Source organism: Balaenoptera ricei, chromosome 3 (assembly GCF_028023285.1).
Source record: "Balaenoptera ricei isolate mBalRic1 chromosome 3, mBalRic1.hap2, whole genome shotgun sequence".
Classification (NCBI taxonomy): Eukaryota; Metazoa; Chordata; class Mammalia; order Artiodactyla; family Balaenopteridae; genus Balaenoptera; species Balaenoptera ricei.
Window position 1 is genome coordinate 146,450,188 of NC_082641.1, and position 22,203 is coordinate 146,472,390.

The 22,203-nt window shown below is 41.6% G+C and overlaps 1 protein-coding gene across 3 annotated transcripts in view; it reads left to right on the top strand.

Annotated features, from left to right (window-relative positions):
* Positions 1-2,910: 2,910 nt before the first annotated feature.
* TENM2 (teneurin transmembrane protein 2) overlaps positions 2,911-22,203 on the top strand; it is a 998,550-nt gene continuing 979,257 nt past the window's right edge. For all 3 annotated transcript variants that reach the window (XM_059917647.1, XM_059917648.1, XM_059917649.1), the window contains exon 1: positions 2,911-3,136. In XM_059917647.1, coding sequence (XP_059773630.1) covers positions 2,911-3,136 — 226 coding nt within the window. The remainder of the gene's footprint in view (positions 3,137-22,203) is intronic.

Sequence of the window (22,203 nt, forward strand, 5' to 3'; positions counted from 1 at the left end):
GATTTTTCATGATAAGCTCAAGACCCAGATTTTAATATAAATTCTTCCTGTTTTGTCTCCTTTTTATATTGGAAATTAATAGTTAAATAGTAAGCTAAATGCAAAATGTCTACAGTCCAACAGTCTGTGCACTCTGCTCGGTTTCCTAAGAAATTAGCTTTCCCTGGCTAAGATTTGTCATTTTCTTACCTCATTTTATATAAATGTCTATCATTTATCTGGAGGTGACATTGCTGACAAACTGAACTATCAAGGGCATAGCCAAGAAAGAGGAATTTAGTGGGAAAAGATCACTAGGCAACCAAATTAGACGTCAAAATGTCCAGACACTAAATTTCTTGTACTTTATAAATAGTTAATAGGCCTTTAGGCTCCCTCTTAGAGCATGATTTAAAAAAATATGTGTAAAATAAAATCACGTACATACACATGTAGAAAGTCAGCCTACTTTCCAAAGCATGATGCAAATTAGAGGAGATAGGATTTCATGAGTTAGGAACACTGAAAACATTAAAAAGAAAATACAGTGAAGCAAAAGAGAAGAAAATGATAAAATCCATTAAAAACAGCCAATTCCCCTAAAAAACACTTGTGGCTCCTCATTATTGGTGCACACATTCTTATACATCCTTGGTAGGTGCTAAAGGTCTTCCTTTATCTGTGTGTTGTTCAGGTATTGATATCTACCATTAGAAGTTTGAGTTTCAGGGATTCATATGATCATCTCTACCCTCTGCCTTATGCAAATTTGCAACTACTTAGCTAAGACAAAAAATTGTTTTTAATCATTCAGAGGAGAAAAAAAAAACACTTCTTATAGAGCCCCTACCATGTGTGTTAGGCAGCATATTGAGAGCTTTACCACAGTATCTATTTTAATTTTTATAAACACTCTATGCAATAAATACTATTATTTTCCGTTTTCACTGTTTGAGAAACTGAGTTTGAAGGCCAGGAGTAATTTTACCAGGGCTCTGGCTTGTCAGTGGCCATGATGGAATTGGCATCCAACAAGACTCCAATAGCCATGCTCTTAACCAGCCTGTAATATGGATTCTAAAATGTTGAGATCACACATTGGGAATTAAGGGAGAGGTTTTTGGACATCTAGAAATTGCATTAATGTTAAGACACTTGAATTCACTCTGCAGCAGCAAAAAACTTCCACGCTGACATTGACTGTGTCCTCTGGGGTCTTGACTGGTGACTCTCAAAGGTGCTTCTCAGCTTCCTAAGTCAGGAACTATAGGCTCCAAGAAACTGAGAATTAAACTTTTTATAAGTGACTGTGGCAACAGCACAACTGTGCTTGTTGTTTACAACAGGTATACCCTCTTTCTCATCGCCAATTGTCAAACAAAGGTGTTCACAATTACAGGCAGTTTGATACTCTATATTTAGGGAGGGTTCATGAGATCCAGAAGGACCTCTTGGGATGAAAGGACAAGGAAGGGATAACTTGGCTTCCACTGTCTTGGGGCAGATGCCATCCACGTTGCTGTGTATCCAAGCTAGTCCTTTGGTGTATATAGGCATCCCGCTACAGCGTGGTAAATAACCAAACAAGAGCAGAGGGCTTCCAAACTACAGATCTGCTCCCCAACTATTTCTTAGGCATCCCGCTACAGCGTGGTAAATAACCAAAGAAGAGCAGAGGGGTTCCAAACTACAGATCTGCTCCCCAACTATTTCCTGACATATTGAGGAGGCAGTGAGCAACAGTAGCCTAGAGAAAAATCATTACACTGGCTCCGGGTTGTATTTGCCTTTTTAATGAAAATTTGTATTTTCCTCTTCTGTCTAGGCCCTGCCCTATGGTCTAGGCTATTTTGCATGGCCAGTGAAATCAATAAGAGCCTATCATTTGGAACTTAGTGGCATCTAAGTGTTTTGGTCTTATTTGCTAGGCAGAAGGCTAGTGTTTTCTGAATGATGTTTGTGTACATTTCCAGGCCCAGGGTGTTAAGCAGCAGACGGTGGGGCTCCCTGGTTGCCAGATCATATGTTGGAAAGGCTTCTTTCCATCAGCTTACCTGCTGTGTTCAGTGCTCTTTCCCGTTTTTCTTTTCCACAGTGGATATCGCAGCCATGGAAAGGACAGTATGGGTAGGCTTAGGTTGATGGTCACGGGGTTGTGCGAGTTAGACCTCTGTGAGCAAGATGATGTCCCGTAGGTAGGTGACTAGGGGAAAGAAGAGACCAGGTGTGTCCAAGATACAGATTTGCAAAGAAGGGAAAACGGATGAGGAGTTTCCTGAAGGCTCATTAAAGAAATCAGAGGAAGATTGCATGTCAAGAATGCCTTATATTATTATTCTCCAGACGCAGCTAGGCAAATTTTATGTTAGTTGAATGTGACCTGGTACCATTACAAAGCATCACCAGCATATATTTACGCCTCATACGCCTTTCTTTTATTTTTATTTATTTAATTTTGGTATTTGTTTTTCCCCAGTCCTTCGGTAGCAAAAACAGAGTGTAATTAAAGCGGGATAAAATCAGTTTTGCTTTGAACCACTTTGTAGTAAGATCTTGCATTAGAGTGACAGACTTATCGTGCCATCTTCGCACATACAGAAAATCAAAAGATGAGTTATTTTGCTATTACTTTTTTCCCCAAATCTATTCAATTAAAAAGCAAGAGAATTAATTTACTGTGTCGAGTTCTTCTATTAAGGCTGATTGTTTAAGTATACATTAAGCGTTTGCAGAAGAAATGGTGCAGCGCTGACCAAATTTGCCTTCTTGTGTTTTCATCTGAGTCAGAGCGTGAGTCAGAACTGAAAGCAGCATTTCTTAGGATCATAATCTGGGTTTTTCTCCTGTGATGCTTTTAGGTGGCCAAGTGACAAGTGCCCAACCTCAGGCCTGACTTTTCGGAAAGCATCGGCCTTCTGCCGGACCTGGATAATGGATGTCAAGGATCGGCGACACCGCTCTCTGACCAGGGGGCGGTGTGGCAAAGAGTGTCGCTACACGAGTTCTTCCCTAGACAGTGAAGACTGTCGCGTGCCCACGCAGAAGTCCTACAGCTCCAGCGAGACTCTGAAGGCCTATGACCACGACAGCAGGATGCACTATGGAAACCGAGTCACAGACCTCGTTCACCGGGAGTCAGATGAGTTCCCAAGACAAGGTATGTAGAGCTGACCGCACTGATGGTCCGAGCTGTCTTATATGCTTGCACTGTTGCACGTCGATGACAGAGGTTGGTAGAAATGGGGAGCAAAGCAGGCCGGCATCAACTCCCCATTAAAGTTTAGTTTAAGAGAACAATCTTCTTATTAACCCATATCAAACTCCTGTGGGGATTTATACAAGGGCCTCTTTTGTTCTAGACACTCAATTCTTTGACAATTTGGTAGTTGCTTTTGGAGACCTACCAGGGTAGTTTTTGACAGATGTGACAGACAGCAGACCCTTGGCCCCATGAGGGGTATTCCTGAAACCATCACAGATTCTGATCTTGAGGAACACGGAATTATCTGTGATTTTTAAACTATTCTCCTTGAAACCAACACACAAGCCTCCCAAAGTTCAAATTTCTCCTGCTTCTAACTCTGGGCTTCTTGGTTATATTCTCTTTGAACAAATGCTATAATGATAAAAACATATTTGAATCCCCCCCCCCGCCAATATAATAATGCTTAATTTCTCTCTCCCCCCCCCAAAAAACATGTGATGTTAATTCTGAGTTACACATTTTTTTTGTTTGTTTTGGAGCACAGGTGAATTCCAATTTCAATTCCACTGATATAATTCCCCTGTACTTTCACACAAACTTAATTTTCATATAGTATTTTGCTTGCTTTGGGGAAGAGAATGTTGGCATTCTCTTCCTAGTCACTGGCCGTGGAGAATTTTGTTACCACTTGTCATGAGTGGCTATAAATGTATGGACACGTAGACTCAAGCACAAACAGTCCTGAGGAGCAGTGTGTCTAAGTTGACTCACGGGCTCCACGTCTTGTGCTCTGTGTACCAGCCTTGCCGTGTATGTGATTTACATAAAGGCTTAGCAAAACTACAAGTGTATGCACAGAAATACAGTGAGTACACCAGGAAGGGTCGCTCTGCCTGTGCCAAGGGTCAACGCCCTGCCTGCTGGGTTACTGCATCATGTGTTTATTAACACCGATTCTGTAGTTCTTGTGCTATGTCCCTGTCAGTAAATGTTGCGACTAACTTAATTCCTCATGAGATACCTTAGCTTGCGTCTTAGTCCTTTCAGGCTGTTGTAACAAAATACCGTGAACCAGTGGCTTATAAACAACAAATTTATTTTGCACAGTTCTGGAAGCAGGGAGGTCCAAGGTCAAGGCACTGGCAGATTTGGGGTCTGGTGAGAGGTCTTTCCCTGGCCCACAGACAGCCATCTTTCCCTGTATCCTCATATAGCTGAAGAGGGCAAGAGAGCTCTCTGGGGCCTCTTTTATAAGGGCACTGAACCCATTCATGAGGGCTCCACCCTTGTAACTTATTTACCTCCCAAAAGTCCCACCTCCAAATACCACTGTGGTTTTCGTTTCATGTAAAAAATTTTGGAGGGTCACAAACATTTAGTCTATAGCAGCTTGGAATTCCATTCCTGGTTTCTTAGCTTCCTTAAGTTACTTTACTTATCTTTTATTTCTTAGAAAACACTACTTATATGTAATATATATGTATATATCCTATAATCCAGTGGTTGTTCTAAAAATAACACGTTCTCAAATTCTCCTTGTTTAGCCTAGCTTTAGCTTTTATATTTAATAGAATATTCAATAAAATCAGTGGAGAAGCAGTTAAAATTGTTTTTCCACTGCCATTGTAGACCCTTGCAGAATACACTTTTTATTTAATCTTCAGTCTTATTTTCTGAGTTGCCTTCATGTAAATGAAACACTTTGCAAACAGGGGGAGGGTTCCTTGAAAATTGCTCTGTATCAAATGTCTTTGATCTGTGAGTAACGTCAACAAGTGTTTTACTTTGTTAAATTCTCACCTGACCCCAAAGTGCATGTAGTGGGAATTGGGGAAAAAAAAAAAAAAAAAATGAGGAATCACAGCTTAATTAAAGGAGGGCTTAAATATCCACTATGAAAAATGAGGACACCTACCTGTTATTTCCAAGAGCATCTCTAATACAAGACTCAAATATTTTGAAAGGTGATGCACGTTCAACACGATTGAAAGCCTTTCATTTTCTGCTGTATTTTTGGTTTTATTTATGATATTACTGCATACATTTTTGTTTCTCGTGATTCTGGGTTGAAATGTGGCCTATCCTTCCTAAGTCTCATTAAAGGTGCATCCTGGCTTCTGGATCATTGTGCACTGAGCTGTAGATCCCAGATTATTGTTGAAATGTGGATTTGCCTGTCACCTTTTCCCTTATTAATATTTACATAAAATGAAACCAAGTGCTTGGGATTTTATTTTCATATATACCTTTATTCTTCCTGTTTAATCTTGTTCCTCTCCATTGATAATAATGGAAGTCGCTTGGCCATATCAAACTGCTAGCTTTGCAATTAACAATTCACACATGCCTTGTGTTGTTATTGAGCCCATATTTGTTTGTGTAATGTGTTTGCATGAATTAAAAACTGTGCAGGCCAAAAGTAGAAATGAAAAGGCATTGGATGTATTTGCATATGCAAGTGCAATTCCTTCTGAAGACATCTATGAATTTATGCATGAAAATGTAGTCAGTCTGAGTGGATCTACTTTGATGGGTTCTAAAATTGAACTCTGCAGGAAGTAAATAAGCACATATTTAAGGAGAGGAGGAACAGGAGATGCAATCTGGCAAGCAGCACTTTTAAAGTGAAACCTAGCCACTCCAGAGAGGGTTAAAACAAATTTTACACTCAGTAATAACAATAATTTTTTAAAATGTCACGCATTTCCCATTTTATTTTCTTATTCATGAAATCAAAGAGGAGGATCACCTCAGCACTTATTAGCCTAGAGGTACATTAGCAAGGATCAGAGCGGGATCATCTCCTACGGTATTCTTATTTAAAACCCAAGACACTGATCATAAAACAAACGCGCTTCTCACATACAAGCAAGTTTGGCAAACGCAGTTGGATGACTCTCCAGATGCTCAGAGGGGAAAAAACTTGCCAGCTAGCAGAAGTGATTTGGGGCCAGGGTCAGACCTTGTCCTGTTTCCCCAGCTGGCTGGCAGCAAGTATCAAATGTGAGAACCTGCCAAGTCCCAGCAGGAGAGATGGGCCACATGTTCCCCTGAGAAGCTTATGGAAACTCCTGTCAAAGTAAAACTTCTTTGCTTGCTTTCAACACAGAATCCTCCTCTGCCTCCTTCTGTTGTGGGTCTCTTCTCCTACGAAGAGACAATGCAAATTACCTGTCTGGCCTCTTTATGCTGGATCCTCCTGGTGTGAAGGGAGAAAATTACTGACCTTAGGTCTATGGCCGCTGGAGTCATTAGTAATTAGTAAATGACTAATCCTGCACTAAATAGCATCCGAGTGGTCTGAAAGTTAATGCGCCTGACAAAAGTGACCAGTGGTCTGATCCCTGGGCAGACCCAGTCCCAGCCTAATCTGTGAAATAGATGTCACTTTGAATAATGTAGGTCAGCCAAGTTCCCAGGCAGGTTGTATCAGCTTGTTCTTTTGGACCCTGAAGTTAGGGTGTAGAACAGTGTGATATACAAGACATCCTCCCGTGGCTTAGGAGCCTAAAGGTAGGCTTGAACTCTGCTTTTGCATATTTATGTACCTGTGACTCTGGTCTACTTCTGTGCTTCACCAGGATTACTATACCGTCTTCAGATGTATTAAACAACAACAATCATAATAACAAAAGAGTAATGGCTAACAATTATGGAGACTTTCTTCATGTCAGGTGGCTGTCTAAGCATTTTACTTGTAGTAATTCAGTTAATGTTCACAGCAATGTTGTACGGTAGGTACTATTATTAATCCCTTTTTTTATGGATTAGGAAACCTAGGCATGGGGAGATTAAATACGTCATCCAAGGTCACAAACATAGGAAGAACTGGAGACAGGTTTCACATCCAGGGAGCTGGATTCAAGAGCTGTGTTTTAAACGATTATGTTTGAGCACTTCTCAAATAAATAAGTAAACCAATGAAAACAAGCCATTCAGCTTCAGTCAAAGGCTATGAAATTCAATGTAGAAACCTTTTAGGTATCAACACCTGTAAGCCTTTCTCCATATAGGAAGTATAATCCCTAACGTTGATGGAACATAGAATGAGCACCACCAGCCTCAATGCTGATCTAGGTTCCTGTTCTCGCCTGTTCCCCTCCATGTGCACAACTATCCCAAACTCCCCGGAAGCCTACCTTCCTACAATGCTTCTCCACCACCCACCCCTGTAGGAGAAAGTTCCCAGTGTCAGTATGTGTGCCAGGCTGGGAGCACTGATTCTCTTCCCTCCCCTAGGGCATCGCTTTTTGCACCACCTCTCATCCCGGAACACTAACCAAGAAAGGGGTCACTCTCTAAATGCTGTTGCTTAGGTAAGCAGAACGGACTGGTTTCTGGGCTGTAGCCAAGGCTCAGTGGGCCAGAGAGTTCCGCCAGGCTGCTCATCCCTCAAACAGCCCTGCTTTCCGGTTAGTAGTGCAAGTCTCTTGAGAGGGGGCCAAGATTGAATTCTTTCTCTGTACCTCAGGCTGTCTGTTTGGGTCAAGGTTGAAGAAAGAACTGGAGGAAGACTGGATTTTTGAAAGGATGCTTGCACCTCTTCTCTCCATCAGATCTAGCACAGAAACAACTTTCACTAACCCCTTGATACCCTTTAAAAATACATCAACACACACACGTAGACATTTGAGGCTAGGTTTGATTTTGGCATTTCATAAACTAATTTTCACTCTTGTGATCTTTAAAATAATTTGGGCAATATGTTTTTGCACTGTGTCATTTGGCATAGCGTAAATTAAACATGTGCTAATGAGCTGAAAACTCATGAACTACCAGTAAACTCAAGTGTTACCTGTATCGATTCAATTAATGTATGTTATAATTGTTGAAGTACATTGGAAACCTGTGAGCATTTCTGTTTATACCATTGTGTTAAAATAGTTATTTTTCCACTGTACCCAAAGCAACAGTTAGGTTCTGTTTTGAAAACCCCAGCCTTTTAATTTATCTGCCACGATAAACCATTACATTTTAGGGAAGTTCAGGAGTTTGGTTGGTCAATATTCGGAAGGCTGACCAGTACCTTGAGAAGATTGCTTTCCATTTATTCTTCTACCCCTAGGCAAGACTTCTTTTCATACCTCAACTGAGAATAGTGTTTTACTTCTTAGTCTTTGGTTGTGTTGTTGCTTTAAAAAAAACCTTTAGAAAAAGAAGGACTCTACAACATTTCAATGTAAGATGATCTTTTATCTTCTTGCTGGCTAACTTGAATGCTTGTTGCTTCATCTGAAAGGCATATGGGAGAGCAGTTAACAGTACAGACCCAGAGTTAAACTGTGTCTATATCCCAGTATTGCTGTGTTTGATCAGCATGACCTTGATCACATTCTAGAACACAGACTAGACTAAGTCTTATTTTCTGTTCTTGTAAATGTTTCCACCAATATGATTATTGGGATCCTTTCTTATGATTATGCATTTATGCTATGGATGTTGTCTTTCTTTTAATAAAGTGCTGAATACATGCTAGCAGTTATGATTACTACTGTTTTAATACTATTGTCAGCAAGAGTGGTGATCATCTTCCCTCCAACCCTTACAATACTGTGTGTGACAGAAATCTCCCTTCTTCCCACGCCCACACCTTCGATTTGTTTCCTCTGACTTGAAAAACTTCTGACATCTTCAAAGCCAGAATTTCTCTTCCAGTTGTTGATAGCGTGTCTTTGACTCCCTGCACACCATACCTTTTGCTCCCAAAGATGAACATAACTCACAGATTATTTCCCTATTTTTAGAAAGGAATGAAAAATACCATGTAGCAACTGTCAGCTGATGCCAACACACTGTAAGAGTTGCTAGTCTGACAATTTTACAAGTAAAAAAAAAAAAAAAAAAAAATTGGAAAAATGCTCTAAGGTAGTGTCACTGGATATAATTTTTTTTAAAGATGTTTGTTTTATAGCATATAAATGGCATGTAAATCTTAGTAATGGGTTTAAATTACAAGAAGATTTTATGCATATAAACTCTGGATGAAAATTAATTGATTCTCATCACTCTACATGTAATAATTTGGAGTCCTTTTCACTTAGAGAGTTGAGCTTATCTGGATTTTCATTGTTGTATTCACTGCCCTTCTAGGATTACAGTCTTCATGTTTCCCAGTTGTTCTTCTTTCAGTAATTATCTACTGTCAGTTTTGCATTCAACTTTGGATCTAACTTTCTTTGAATTGTCTTCCTTTTTCTGTTCTTTTTCCGTGGTAATTCTCCATTTCACCTGAGACCTTCCCTCTTTCTTCTCCATGGCACTTCCTTTAGAACAGTCTTGTTTGTACAATGCCAGTGTTCACTGCTTCTGTTTTTCAAGACTCTTTGAGTTACAAGTAAAAGTAGGATAATATCTCAACTGAAATTATCTTATGAAAAAATCTGATGTTTTGTCTTATGTCATTGGAGAATCTAGCAATACATCTGGCCTCACACTTAAGTCTTTTTTCTCATTCTCTTTACTTGGCTTTACTTTGGAGAGAGATCTGTTGGAAGTTGTCTGTTGATAACCCCACTCTCATATCTCTTGCCTGGGTAGCATCATTGGAAACAGTCTTCTGCAGTCATCAGCAGAACATTCCTAAGGAAGATTCAGATGGGCCTGGCATGGGACACATGCTCATTCCTCTGTCACTCTAACTTCAGTTGGCCATGTCTTGGGCTTAGGCTATACCTAGAGGTAGCTTATAGTGAGTACTTTCTAAGCCTGATGGAATAAATGCCATATAGGATATAAAAATAAATGTTCTGATATCAGACGTAGGTAAAGAATATTGACCGGCCTGATAATACATGCCTCCAATACTAGTGGCACACAAGTCTGAAACAAGTGCGGTCTTTCCAAGCTCCATGTCTGCTTTCCCAACTTCCCTTGGAATATTTTTCATAGAAAATCCAGTAGAAAACTTAATTTTCTTTTCCTCAAAATCTGTTTTCATTTTTTCCCCCAGTTTTGGGGAATGGTATCCTAACTCCTGCCTTTAAGGTAGAATCTTCTAAGACTCTGTCTTTTTTTTTTCCTGGCTTCTTTATATCGATGTTCACTACATCATGACCATTATCTTTCTTAATTTATTTTATTTCCAAGTTTCTCATCCCATAGGAAGCTTCCAGCATTTCAATATTGTCCCACTGCTTGACCATTTAAATTGCCTTTTTCCATCAGTCTTTCCCCTGGCATGCCTTTTTGTATCATGGATAGTCTTTGAGTTTCTAAAGCACTGCCTTATTTTTTTTTTTTTTATTAATTTCTTTTTGAATTTTAAAATTTTATTCTATTTATTTTTTTATACAGCAGGTTCTTATTAGTCATCCGTTTTATACACATCAGTGTATACATGTCAATCCCAATTGCCCAATTCATCCCACCACCACCACCCCCGCCGCTTTCCCCCCTTGGTGTCCATGCATTTGTTCTCTACATCTGAAGCGCTGCCTTATTTTTAAGGGGTACCCGTGAGGCAATCGTGTTAAGTTATGGGACACAACAGTGAATAAGGCAAACATGGTCACTAACCTCACAAAACTCAGCAATCCTAAAGAGGAAGGAAATAATAGACATAGAACTAGATGTGGTCTGATAAACAGCGCAAAAGGGAAAATACTGGATGGCTTTGGAGAGGTATCTAACCCAGAATTGTGCATCTGGGGTCTCAGAAATTGTGACATCCTTTCACACCCTTGAAGGATGAGGAAGAGCTGGGTGATCAAAGAGGCAAGAAAGAGCATTCGGGCAAAAGATAGAACATATGCAAAGATCTGGACGGGACAAAGATGAGTTGTTCCAAGGATTTAAGAGAAGTTCAGGTTAGCTGAGTGTGGTGTGGGGACAGATGAGATGGAGTGGGAGGGAGAAACTGGCTCCTGAAGGCATTTTGGAGAGACGATGCTTGCTTCAGTTGATGGAGTATGTTACAGGGAGACAAGATGGTCAGTGAGGTGGGGTAGGAGGCGGTGTTTTATTTACACAAGGGAGCCCAGTAGCCTGAACTGGGATCGTAGAGATGACTTCAGAAATGTTGTTGGGGAACAAAGACTGTTGACTTTTTAGGACCCTATAAAAGTAGAGGCAGGCATAATGTTCTGGATCTCTTGGGCATTGACTGTTCTCTTCTCCTGCAGAGAGAATACTGCCTTCCTGATGCCAAGATTACTTAAAGAGCCAGAGAAGGTCACTGCTTGTAAATAATCTCTTAAAGGGAAATGCCTAAGATTGTTAGTTCAAGTTCCCCTGGAATGGCAACACAAGCCAGAGTATAGAAATGTGGTATTATAAGAATTTGGATGTTTTTCTCACTCTTATTAGGCCTGCCTGTGCAAAGGCACCAGCAACAGAGTACCTCATATGGATCCAGGGCAAGGAAAATATAGGAAAAGGATTATGTTTCATCTACTGCCCTGCGTGACCACAGTACATTGCTCATTTTCTCTTATTGGCTAAATAAATCAGGAACTCATACCAGATGTGTGTGTGTGCCTGAGTGGGTATTTTATTCCTGCCAGTTGGTAACTTGACTAGCAAAGCAGAGGATGCTGAGAATATGAAATCAATGCTTTTCTGGCAACTGATGGGGCAGGCAAGGTGAGGGAGGGAAGAAGAGTCCAAGGACATTGCTGAAGTTTCTGGTTATGGCAACTGACTAAGTGTTCCTGCTCATCACGGGGGCTTGAAACAGAGGAGGGGCTGGTTTGTGGGTTAAGATAGGATGTGTAACTGCGGACCTTTCGAGTTTGATGTGCCCTTAGGCCATGCACGTGTAGCTGTCTAATAGACAATTAAATGTACGGCTCTGAAATTCTGCTGAGATGCTTGAGCTGGATAGAGATTTAGGAGTTGACAGCTAATAATTTTATGGGACTTGGTGTGATCAGCCAGGGAAGAATGTACAAGGAGCATAGATAAAGGGGTTCATGTGAGAACACAGGTAATCAATGGACAGGAAGATCCTGTAGAGAGAGTAGAAAAAGACTTAATTTCCTTACGATGCTCTACTTAGTCTAAATTTGACTTAGCCTTCATTCCAGGTAAAAATAAATAAAACAGCACCTGTTTTATTTCCCACTCCACTACCAAGAGTTGGCTTCCTTTTCATCCCCTAAATCAGAGGTCACGAAGTCAAGGCGCACAGGCCATGCTTGGCCCCTGGATGGCCTACAGGTTGCGTTAGACGTTTAGAATGGCGTGCGCATAGCCAATCCATTCACATTCCCGTTTGCTACAGGGGCCCCATCGCTGCTTTTTATCTTAGCACCCGTCCTCCTCTGCAGTCACTTATGTTACATGCCAGGGCCTTCAAGGCTCTTGCCATTGCGAAAGAGCATGAACTTTCCTGTTTCCACTCCTTCCTTGTAGAGTATCTACCTGCCTATTCCAGATCCGTTCGTCCCACAAGGCTTAACCTCCGGATCACCTCTGTGGAGAGAGCTCAGCCCTCGGAATCCTGCTGGCCCTTCCTGACTGTTATTGTTGTCATTAGCTCTTTATGAGTGACTCAGCCTCCCCAGCATGTGGATGCTAGGACTCCTGTGAATAGGAGATAAACAAAGTGCTTTGCAGCTTTCTGTTCTGACTGGTGGAGGCTGCAACAAGAGAATTTATTTTTATCAGTGGCTTGTTTCCAGTTCTAATGAGAAGAATTTAAAGCTCCACGACTCAGAAAAGGAATCCACTTAGAAATCTGGGTTGTGTTTCTGTCCAGCAGGACAGTATCAAATCTCACATTGTGAAATGCCAACCTGCAAGAGTTTTCTGCAACACACTTGGACGCACATATATTGAGTTTCACTACCATTTGCTTTTTCGGCGTATTGGCGATCCAGTGATACTCTTGGCTTTTCTAGACTGGTGCTACATACTGCAGTCCTGTCTCTGCAGGGACCTACTATGTCATACGTGTAGGGAGCCTTTGGTGCAATGCGATTGGTAACAGGATATAATTCCGACCAGAAGCTATAGAAAAACGGCACTGTGAGAGGTCGAGTAGTTGCCTGCGTCTGTCTCAGGATGCCTTACAGTCTGGGTCCAGGAGGGGTGCTGCCCCACCCATTGATGACTCATCATGCTGATATTATCAAAGGAGACATTACATTTTCAGTGTCATGTTTTAGGTTTTTAATTTAATTTTCAGCCCTGGCAATTCCAGAAGCATCCCTAGGGACATATGAAGAGGGAGCTGGTGTCTATCCAACATGAATTCACGTTCATTCCTTGAGCACCTTAATCGGCACACGTATCTCACAAGACCTCTTTTTCTGCTGCAGCCAAACTCCATCGTAACACCAAGTTACTCAGTATTCCTCCTGCTTTCCTTTCCACTCAACCTCAAGTCAGATCCACTTTAGTAATAAATCTCTGCTGGGAGTCATCAGAACAAATACTAAGTGTGTGCAAAGATATTAAAAATAAGTGCAACACAGACTTATTTAATAATGCCCAATAGCCTTTTATAATATTTGGAATATTTTACCAAAGTTACTATGAGAATTATCTTTAACACATTTTCTCCAGGACAGAAAGATCTTTCTGGGAATGGAAAAAAAAAAAAAACCAAACACACACACAGAAAAGTCAGATGGGCTCTGTTATATTCTCGGCTGGACCTGTTATTCTTCTCCCTTTTCCAGATCTTTTTCTTTGGCCAGAACCACCAAATGTGAAGCTTCCCTTTGTTCACCCTGATTTCTGAATAGTAGGCATCGGGCAGTTGCTGTCCCAGTGGGATGCATTTTATTTTAAAAATAGTTTGAACTGCCTCCTTTTCAATTCCCCCTCTTCCATGGCCACCTTGACTGTATAATAGGTGCCTCTCAGTCTCTCCTTGTACAGTTCAGGGCCACTCCACGTATGGGGAATTAAGCACTCAATTTATTTGCAGCACTGTGAACCAAAATGTTGAATTTATTTAGAGAGTCATTCCAGTGTATTAAATTTGTTTCTATGGATCTATTTGCTGTAGCTGGAATATTGACAGGAGAGAGGAATATTACTTTAATGTCCTCAAAAAAAAAAAAAAAAGATCCAGATCCAGTCAACTGCAGGATAAATATCCATAGCCCCCCAAAAGCCCTCTCAGAATGACTGCAAATTCAGGTGACCCCATCAACTTTAAAAAGGTTCCCGTCCACCTGGCAACCTCGGGTTCCAATGTTCCTTAGTTCACAGTGGCAATTCAGTTAAAGCTCACACTCTTGACCCCCATTTATATTGGTTGCAAAAGCCCAGCCAGGAGATGACCCAGTTAACACTTTGTGCTTCACAAACCCAGAGCGTGAACAGCAGGGAGGCTACAGCAAACTGCTGAGTTGTCGTCCTAGCTGAGCAGTGAGGGGACAGTGAGTGGGGCCACCCCCTCACTTCATTTCTGTCTCTGGACCAGTGACAACTCATCAGACTCTTCTGGGGAGTTTTGAAAAGTCCCCATGCCCAAGCCGATTCAATCAGAACCTCTGGTGGGGGGAGTGGAGGAGGGGTGCAGAGTTGGATCTAGGCATGAGTATTTTTAAAACTGTACTTTTACATAAATGAAACATCTCAAAGGATTGAGTGCAACAGGACACAGACTACAGAATGTAACAATTTCTTTGGTAACTAATAGCATTTCAAGCTTACAGGGCTTTATGCTTAGCATAGTGACTTGGAATCTCACTTTTCATGCAGAAGCCCCTAATTCCAGTTTTAATAGCACCTCATAATTCTTAGAGGGTTTTGGTTAATAAATGCCATGTAGCCTGGAGCACATTACATCATGTTTCCGAACCAAACCAATAATAAGCAACCATTTGACTCTGTATCAGTTATCATAGGTCCCTGGTTGCCAGGGTCCACCTATTTGTTGTGAGTCAGAAGAAGCAAAGGGACTGATTCTTCTAGAACTCCTGCTTCTCGTTGTACATTCTGTTAAACATTAAAAGTGAGGTTTAATTTGAGCACCTGGCTTGGAATGTAGCACGTAATCAATTAATTGTGTCAATTGATCCAACATCTTCAATGTCAAAGCAGTCATGACAAATTGAAACCTATCCTCAGAAGAAAGACAGCCAGGTTACATGTATGGTGAAAGGTGAAGCCAGTGAGGAAGGATAATGTTAATATTGGGTTCCTACCTGCTTTTCAATGTGAATATTTATTGAGCCTGAGAATAGTTCAAGTGAGGTTGAAAGTCTGACACTCACAGGGAAGGTAACATATTAAGGAACCAAGCAGGCTGGGTTTTCACCCGTGTGTCACAGTGGAGACTGTCCTGATTTGGATTATATATGTCCAGACTGTGCCTCTCAGCTCTGGCAATTTGGCGCCTTTGGGAATTCAGGTCTAGTGTTGTTAGATCTTCGGACTTTTCAAGAAAAGTGAGAAATCTGGATTTTATTTTCATAAAGTTCTCAGATTTTATTTTTTATTTTTTTGGTGGTTCACATTGCTTCTTTGTTTTAATTTTATCGGAGTATAGTTGACTTACAACTTTGTTAGTTTCAGGTGTACAGCAAAGTGATTCAGTTATACGTATACATATATTCATTCTTTTTCAGATCCTTTTCCCATATAGGTTATTACAAAATATTGAGTAGAGTTCCCTGTGCTATACAGTAGGTCCTTGTTGATCATCTATTTTATATATAGTAGTGTGTATATGTTAATCCCAAATGTTGCTGGAATGGCCACTCCTGGGGCAGTTTAAGTCGGGTCTGCACACATGCTGCCCTCATCTCCTGCCCCAGAATTTTCTGATGATAAAGTGCTGAATGCCGTTAAGGACGGGGACGGTGGAGTGTAAGAAAGCCCACCGTTGGCAGCTGCGGGGCTCCCTTGACCAGTAAGTTCAGAAGCCAGTGGCTAGGAAGCTAAGGATAAATGCCCCCCCCCCTTCATCCTGAGAAGCACAGCCTAAGCTTCCAGCTCCGCCATCACTAAACACCCACAGCAATGGCCAACTCTGTGACAGACTCTTGTATTGGTGCTCCCTCCTGCCCTGTTTTTCATCCTGTCCTTCACTCCTGTTCCCTTGAATCACTTCCCAAATCATATACTTGTTCGCAAGAATTTTTCTCAGCATCTGCTTTCAGGGCAAAGTTGGTTAAGGCCTTTGGCAGCTAAATCGTTCTAAGCATCGTCATGTAGGCCAAAAGAAGACTATCTATAGAAAAGATGTAGCTCCTGAAGCTGCCAGCGTAGGACTTCTTAGCTGGCAAACGGTTGATTTAAAAAGAAGGCGTTGCGCTTGTGATAAAGATGTGGCTTGGTGCTTACTAAATTTTAGAAGGTTTGTGATTTGTTTTTTTGGATTTTGTTTGCATAAGAAATGTACTTTTTTTTCTGTTTCTTTGGTTGGTTGGTTTTTCAAAAACTTTTAATAAACTTTTAATTTTAGAATAGTTTTACATAACAGTTGTAAAAATACAGAGTTGCCTGGTTGATTGTTTTTTGTTCTTGTTGTTTGTAGTGCATGTGAGATTTCTAACTACACGCCTAACAAACCTGATACTGCTCTTTCCCCTTAGAAGCTATTATATCAGATCTCAGAAAGTGCAGAATAGCGAGCTTACCCTGCAAGTTCCTTGAGGACGAAGACAGTGCCTCATTCATCTTTCCATCCCCTTTAATACCAGCCAGAGTGCCGTGCACGGGGACATTTAATAAATATTTGTTGAACAGGGGATTCCCATCACACATTAGAATCTGGAGGGATCACATCTGGTCCCCAAGCTCTGCCCCCAGCCCCCAGATCCCCTTTCCACCTCCCCACAGGGCAGCTTTCCCCCTGTGTTGTTTCGGTTTGGCCACGGTAGATTGGGAAAGAACATCGGAAGGCTCAGTTTTTTTTTTACTCGGGGCTGGCTTTGCCAGACCACCCCCCCACCCCCACCCCCACCCCCCCCCCCCGCATTCTCAGGCATGATCAAGTGATCTTGGTGCCAAACCAAGCCAGAGCTGCCTCTTGGCCACCTCTGGTCCCTGGAGAGTTTTCTAGGACGTGCCTGTGCCCTGCATCTCACGATGTGTTTTTAGCCAAACCCTGAGTGAAAGCCAACAAGTTTTGCTTCTTTTCTAGATCCTCTAAGCACACATCCTGCTTATTTACTGGGTGGCTAACAAAAACAACAATGATAACACATGCTATAATTTCAGCCTCGGTTCTCAGAACATCTTTACAAGGTCCTTTTATTAACCCTTTTCAGGAAACACAAGCGACTTGATCGCGAAACCATAAAAGATAGAAAATTAATATCTGTGTGAACAACTTACTTTTGTTCAACCTTGGTTTACATCTCAGGAGAATGATTAGTCGAAGAAAGTTAAATTATGCAGTAGCTGAATACTGTAAGCTACTTGCTTTCAGTCTTTAACAGAATTAGAAGAATTCAGCATTCTGTGTAAGGGATTCAGCACGTTTTATAAAGGGACTGGGTCAGGAATGAAATGAACAGAAGGCACCTTCTTTCATAGAGTTTTGTCGTGTCTTGTTTTTTTAATTATAATACTTTCTGGTTGAGTACTTATGAAGTGCCAGGAATTCTTTCATGCACCATACATGTATCCATTCAGTATCCCCCAAATTTTAAAAATGAAAAAACTGGTACAGAGATCATAGATAATTAAAACTAAGTAGACAGTGGGAATTCACTGGAGGATTTTCAGCTGGAGAGCAGTATAATATCATTTACCTTGTAGAGAAGTCCCTTGCTTCTCTGTGGGAAACAGATCCTAAAGTAGTTAAGAGAGGCAGCAGGGAGAATAGATAAAAGCCATCCAGGGTTGCTTAAGGGAGAGAACATCCAGAGTCCTACATGGGGTTCAGGTGTGTCTGATGGAAGTTTGTAGTCTCTGAGTTCAATTCATACATGAAGGTAGTAAACTGACCCCTTGTACTAGATTTGCTAAGTTTCGGATATGAGCAATGGACATTTTGTAGAGCACAATGAAAGCACATTTCTATTAGATCTTGGCCCTTATCCATAGGTCTTACTTTCTGGATCAGAACAGTGGGTCCAACCCTTTTGTTCTCTATCTCAAACCAGGTGCCCTCCACTGGCCTCTACTCCCCTGCCCTCCACACACCATGAGTACTGAGTTCCTGCTCCTCAGTCACCCTTAGTGGACATTGATTCCTTGGCTTTTCAGAGCTGATTTAATTCTGGTATATCATAGTTGGTTTGTTTGTTTTTTTTCCTGAAGAGAGAAGAATCTTTTTTTTTTTTTTTTTTTTTAAAGACCAGAAAATTCTCTGTCATACAAAAACATACCATCCCTGGTTGTATGGACTATCACAGCTTCTTGTTCACAGGTAACTTTCATAGAGAGATGCAGAAATACCAGCTAAGCCAAGTGTTGAGGAAACAAAACAAAGAAGTGGCTAAGAGCTCAGCTTGAAAATTTGCCATTTGCATGACTGACTTAGCCCCCAGGCCAACCAATTATTCTGAAAACTCTGTCTTTTTGGAATCTTCTGTCACCATCATCCATTTCCCCAAGTCTGTATCACCATAGTACTCTCCTTTTGTCTAAGACAGAGACAAAAGAGTTGTAACCATAATGTTAGTAGCTTAAATTTACTGAACAATTACTGTCTCATCATAATCTATGAGATTTGTACATGAAAATCATCACTCCTCTTAAAGACTACCAAGGTGTAGAGGGTTTAGCTACCCTACTAAGGACAGGCCCCTTGTATGTAAGGAATGAAAGAGAACTAAACTTAAGCAATCTGATTTGAGTGGCTGCTGTTTGTAGGGGCTAGAAGATGTTTGTTGATTGACTGCATAACAACCATACTTCCCTCTACACTTGCTGGAGGGAAGAAATCAAATCCAAATGTTGAGATGGTCTGAACAGACAGGCTGCTGAGAAGCAGAGTATCATTACAGCTATTAAGACAATGCAGAGGGTTATTTTGGGGCTCAGATCTGCGCAGCCAGATGGAAATCATAGTTCAGGCTTCATGTTGTCAGACAGCAGAGGCTTTGGGCCAAGGGGAAGGCACGGGTGAGTGATTTTTGACTGTTTATCTCTAATGTGTGTGGCCAGTGTCACTCCCATCTCTGATGGCTGTGATTTATTCTATTATACTGTCAGGATTAAAACACCTTAGCAGGAGAAAAATAAAGGGAGGGATACAAATGCTGTGTCATTGATGTGACAGATGCTATTTCTCTGGAAAGCATGGACGATGAGGGCATGGAAGCTCTCAAAAGTGCCACGGCCAGAGAATATCAGAACCAGACAGACCCTTAGGGACCGTCTGTTTCAATCCACTCATTTGACAGATAAGGAAACTGAGACTCTGGGGCTTCTGTGGTGGCCAAGGTCACACAAGCCTCTAAGTTTAGAGCTGGACCCCTAGTTCCCACCTCCTAGTTCAGTGTTCATCCCGCTCTGTCATCAGCTGGTCAAGTTCATGGTTCCTTTCCCTAGATTCATTGAGTAGAGTTTTACGTTATACTTATGAGTTTTACATTCTACATGAAGTAAAGACTCTGTCTATATTTTAACAAGGTTAAAGAAAAGTAGGAAGCATGGGCTGGAAATTATTCCCTTTGCTCTGCAGTATGCATGCAAGTATTATCATTTTAACCCCAGAGCGGTGGTCCTTAGCTCTCCTCCTTGCTATCTTTTTTTGGCTAGTGCCTTTCCATTCCCCGAACCAGAGGAGACCCTTTGCACCTCCTCATTCCTGTTAAACGATGGGCTGAGCCATTCTGTGCCTGCTGTAGCCGCCAGCTCCTTGCTGTGTTCTCACCCATCCTTACCTCACGGTCTTCATCTCCCGTCTCTCTCCCGCTGTTTCCTGTGTGAATAGAGAGGCTGGATCAGAGCAAGTCAGAGTTCCAGCCTGCCAAGAAACCCCAGTGCCTGTCTCTCCACCTCCTGCCTCCCTCCTCACTTGTTCCTCTCCGCACAGATTTTCCAGCAACTCAGATACTCTGAACTCCTTGAAATCAGTCAAAGGACCCAGAATTTGAAGCAGAAAGACGTGGCTCCATGCCTAAGGCAGACCTCGGGGAGCCACGTGATGCTGGGCGAGTCTTGGGTCTCTCTGGGGCAAAGTGTGTTCCTCTGCACAATTGGTGTCTTAGTCCCTACTCCGAAGTGTTATTTGGGGGGTAATCTTCATTAATGGTGAAATACTTTGTAAACAGTGTTCGTTACCACCAGATTGTTACTGTGAGTGAAAAGCCTAGTGACAGATGACTTTGCAAATGCTACAATTCTATATGCGAATCCCCATAAGCCCGAATGCATTCACCTGTTGACACAGACCTCCTGTGGGAAAATCTGTCCCAGCCCAGAAGGCTGAGCCCAGGAGCCCCCAAAGCTGTTGGATCTTTCGGGTGTCAGAGAGTGCTGTGTTTTCCTCTAGCCTCACTGCCCACCAGCGCCGTTCTGTGTCCGCCCATAAACAGGGCCAACTTCCCAACTCTGAACTCCGCGCTTATCACTTAGTGGAGAGGTAGCATTTCTTGTGGCCCAAATCTCACCAAGTCTCCCATGTAAATATACCATGAGGCTCTGCCTGTACTCTTCTCTACAAGATAATGCTGCCACGGCATGGGTTAAGACCACAGCGTTCAGCCATTTCCATTTCTCTAGGCATGGACGTGGACACCTACATGCAAAAGTAGCCCTTGAAAGACAAACCAAGGGAACCGATTGCAGAGGTGAGGGTGGCGGCAGGGAGGTGGGCATTCCTGCTCAGTCAGAGCTCAAACTCATCTAAAACGAACCAGCCACGTAGTAAATGTGACTTTAGAGTTGCCTAGAGTTCTAAACTATCTAATTTTGTAGGAGCTGAAATCTTTATCTGTAAGGGGGTGCTTTGAAATTTAAAAAATCACTTTTCTAAGAGAATGTTTCTGTTGCCCCTAATAATTTTCCTACTCTGTGTCCCTATGCTGAGGCAGGTAAGCTTGCCATGGATGTAGTGCCGCAAAGAAAAATGGGAGGAACAAAGACCGCTGTTCTCCCTTCTCTCTGATCCCAGTGGGTTGGTACCAGAATAAAAGGAATCTTTTCCAAAGCTCAAACGGGATGGATCCCTCAGAAAAATGAATGTCTGTAAACAGCTTGAAAACCTCATCCACTGTTTGCTTTATCTTCACCCCCATTCAAACCTTAGGGCTGTGAAAAGGATTCGAAACCTCAAATCCAGGCTAGTTACTTTAAACCATAGGAGATCACTCAGTCAACAAACACCTACCTATGGCTGGCTTTGTCCCTAGTTTTGTTTGGGAGCAGGGGATACAGACATGAAAAAGGTATAGTCCACGCTCTCAGGAAATTCACAAGTCCGTGCCAGAGAGGTAAAAAGGGCTCTATAATGCTAATACCAGACAGAAACTACCCCGGCTGACAGAAGCACAGAGTATTGCAGGAGCAGAAGGGAAGGCTTCTTGGAGACGGTTGAGATTTTGCAATGCGAGTCAAGGTTGAGTTTGCTGAAGGTTTCCTGAGGTCCATTTAGGTTTGCTCTAGTGTGAACTAGATTACTAAAATAGACAGAGAAAATAGCATCCCGATATTTAAATATATGATTACCCTTTCTTTATAAGTACTTAGCTGGAAGTGTCTTAGGATGAATACTAAAGCGCCTATCTGTGAATGTACACCATATTGGAAACAGATTTACTGTCCCAAAGTGTAATGCTTACTCAGCCATCTGATGAGATTTGAGCACTGAACAGTTTGAGAGGGATGCATAGAGCTGTTTTATTACAAGATGCTGTTATGAGTTATAGCAGCTTTCCTTATGCTATACGGCTGTCGCCAAACAAGTTCCATGAATATAAGCAGTTTTATTTGCAATTTTTTGGTTACATTTTCTTAGCGTATTACGATTATGGCTTCTCACAGCCCGACTCATGCTCCTGTGGCAGTTCCAGTATATTGCTTTATTCAGAGCCAAAAGGAGCCTTTAAAAATATTTGTAGAAAGTTCTCCTCTGAGTATGCAGTGTTTGTGTTTAATGGATGCTATCACCTGGCACTTGTTTAAAAAAAAAAAAAAAAAAAAAGAAAAAGAAGACGTTTCAC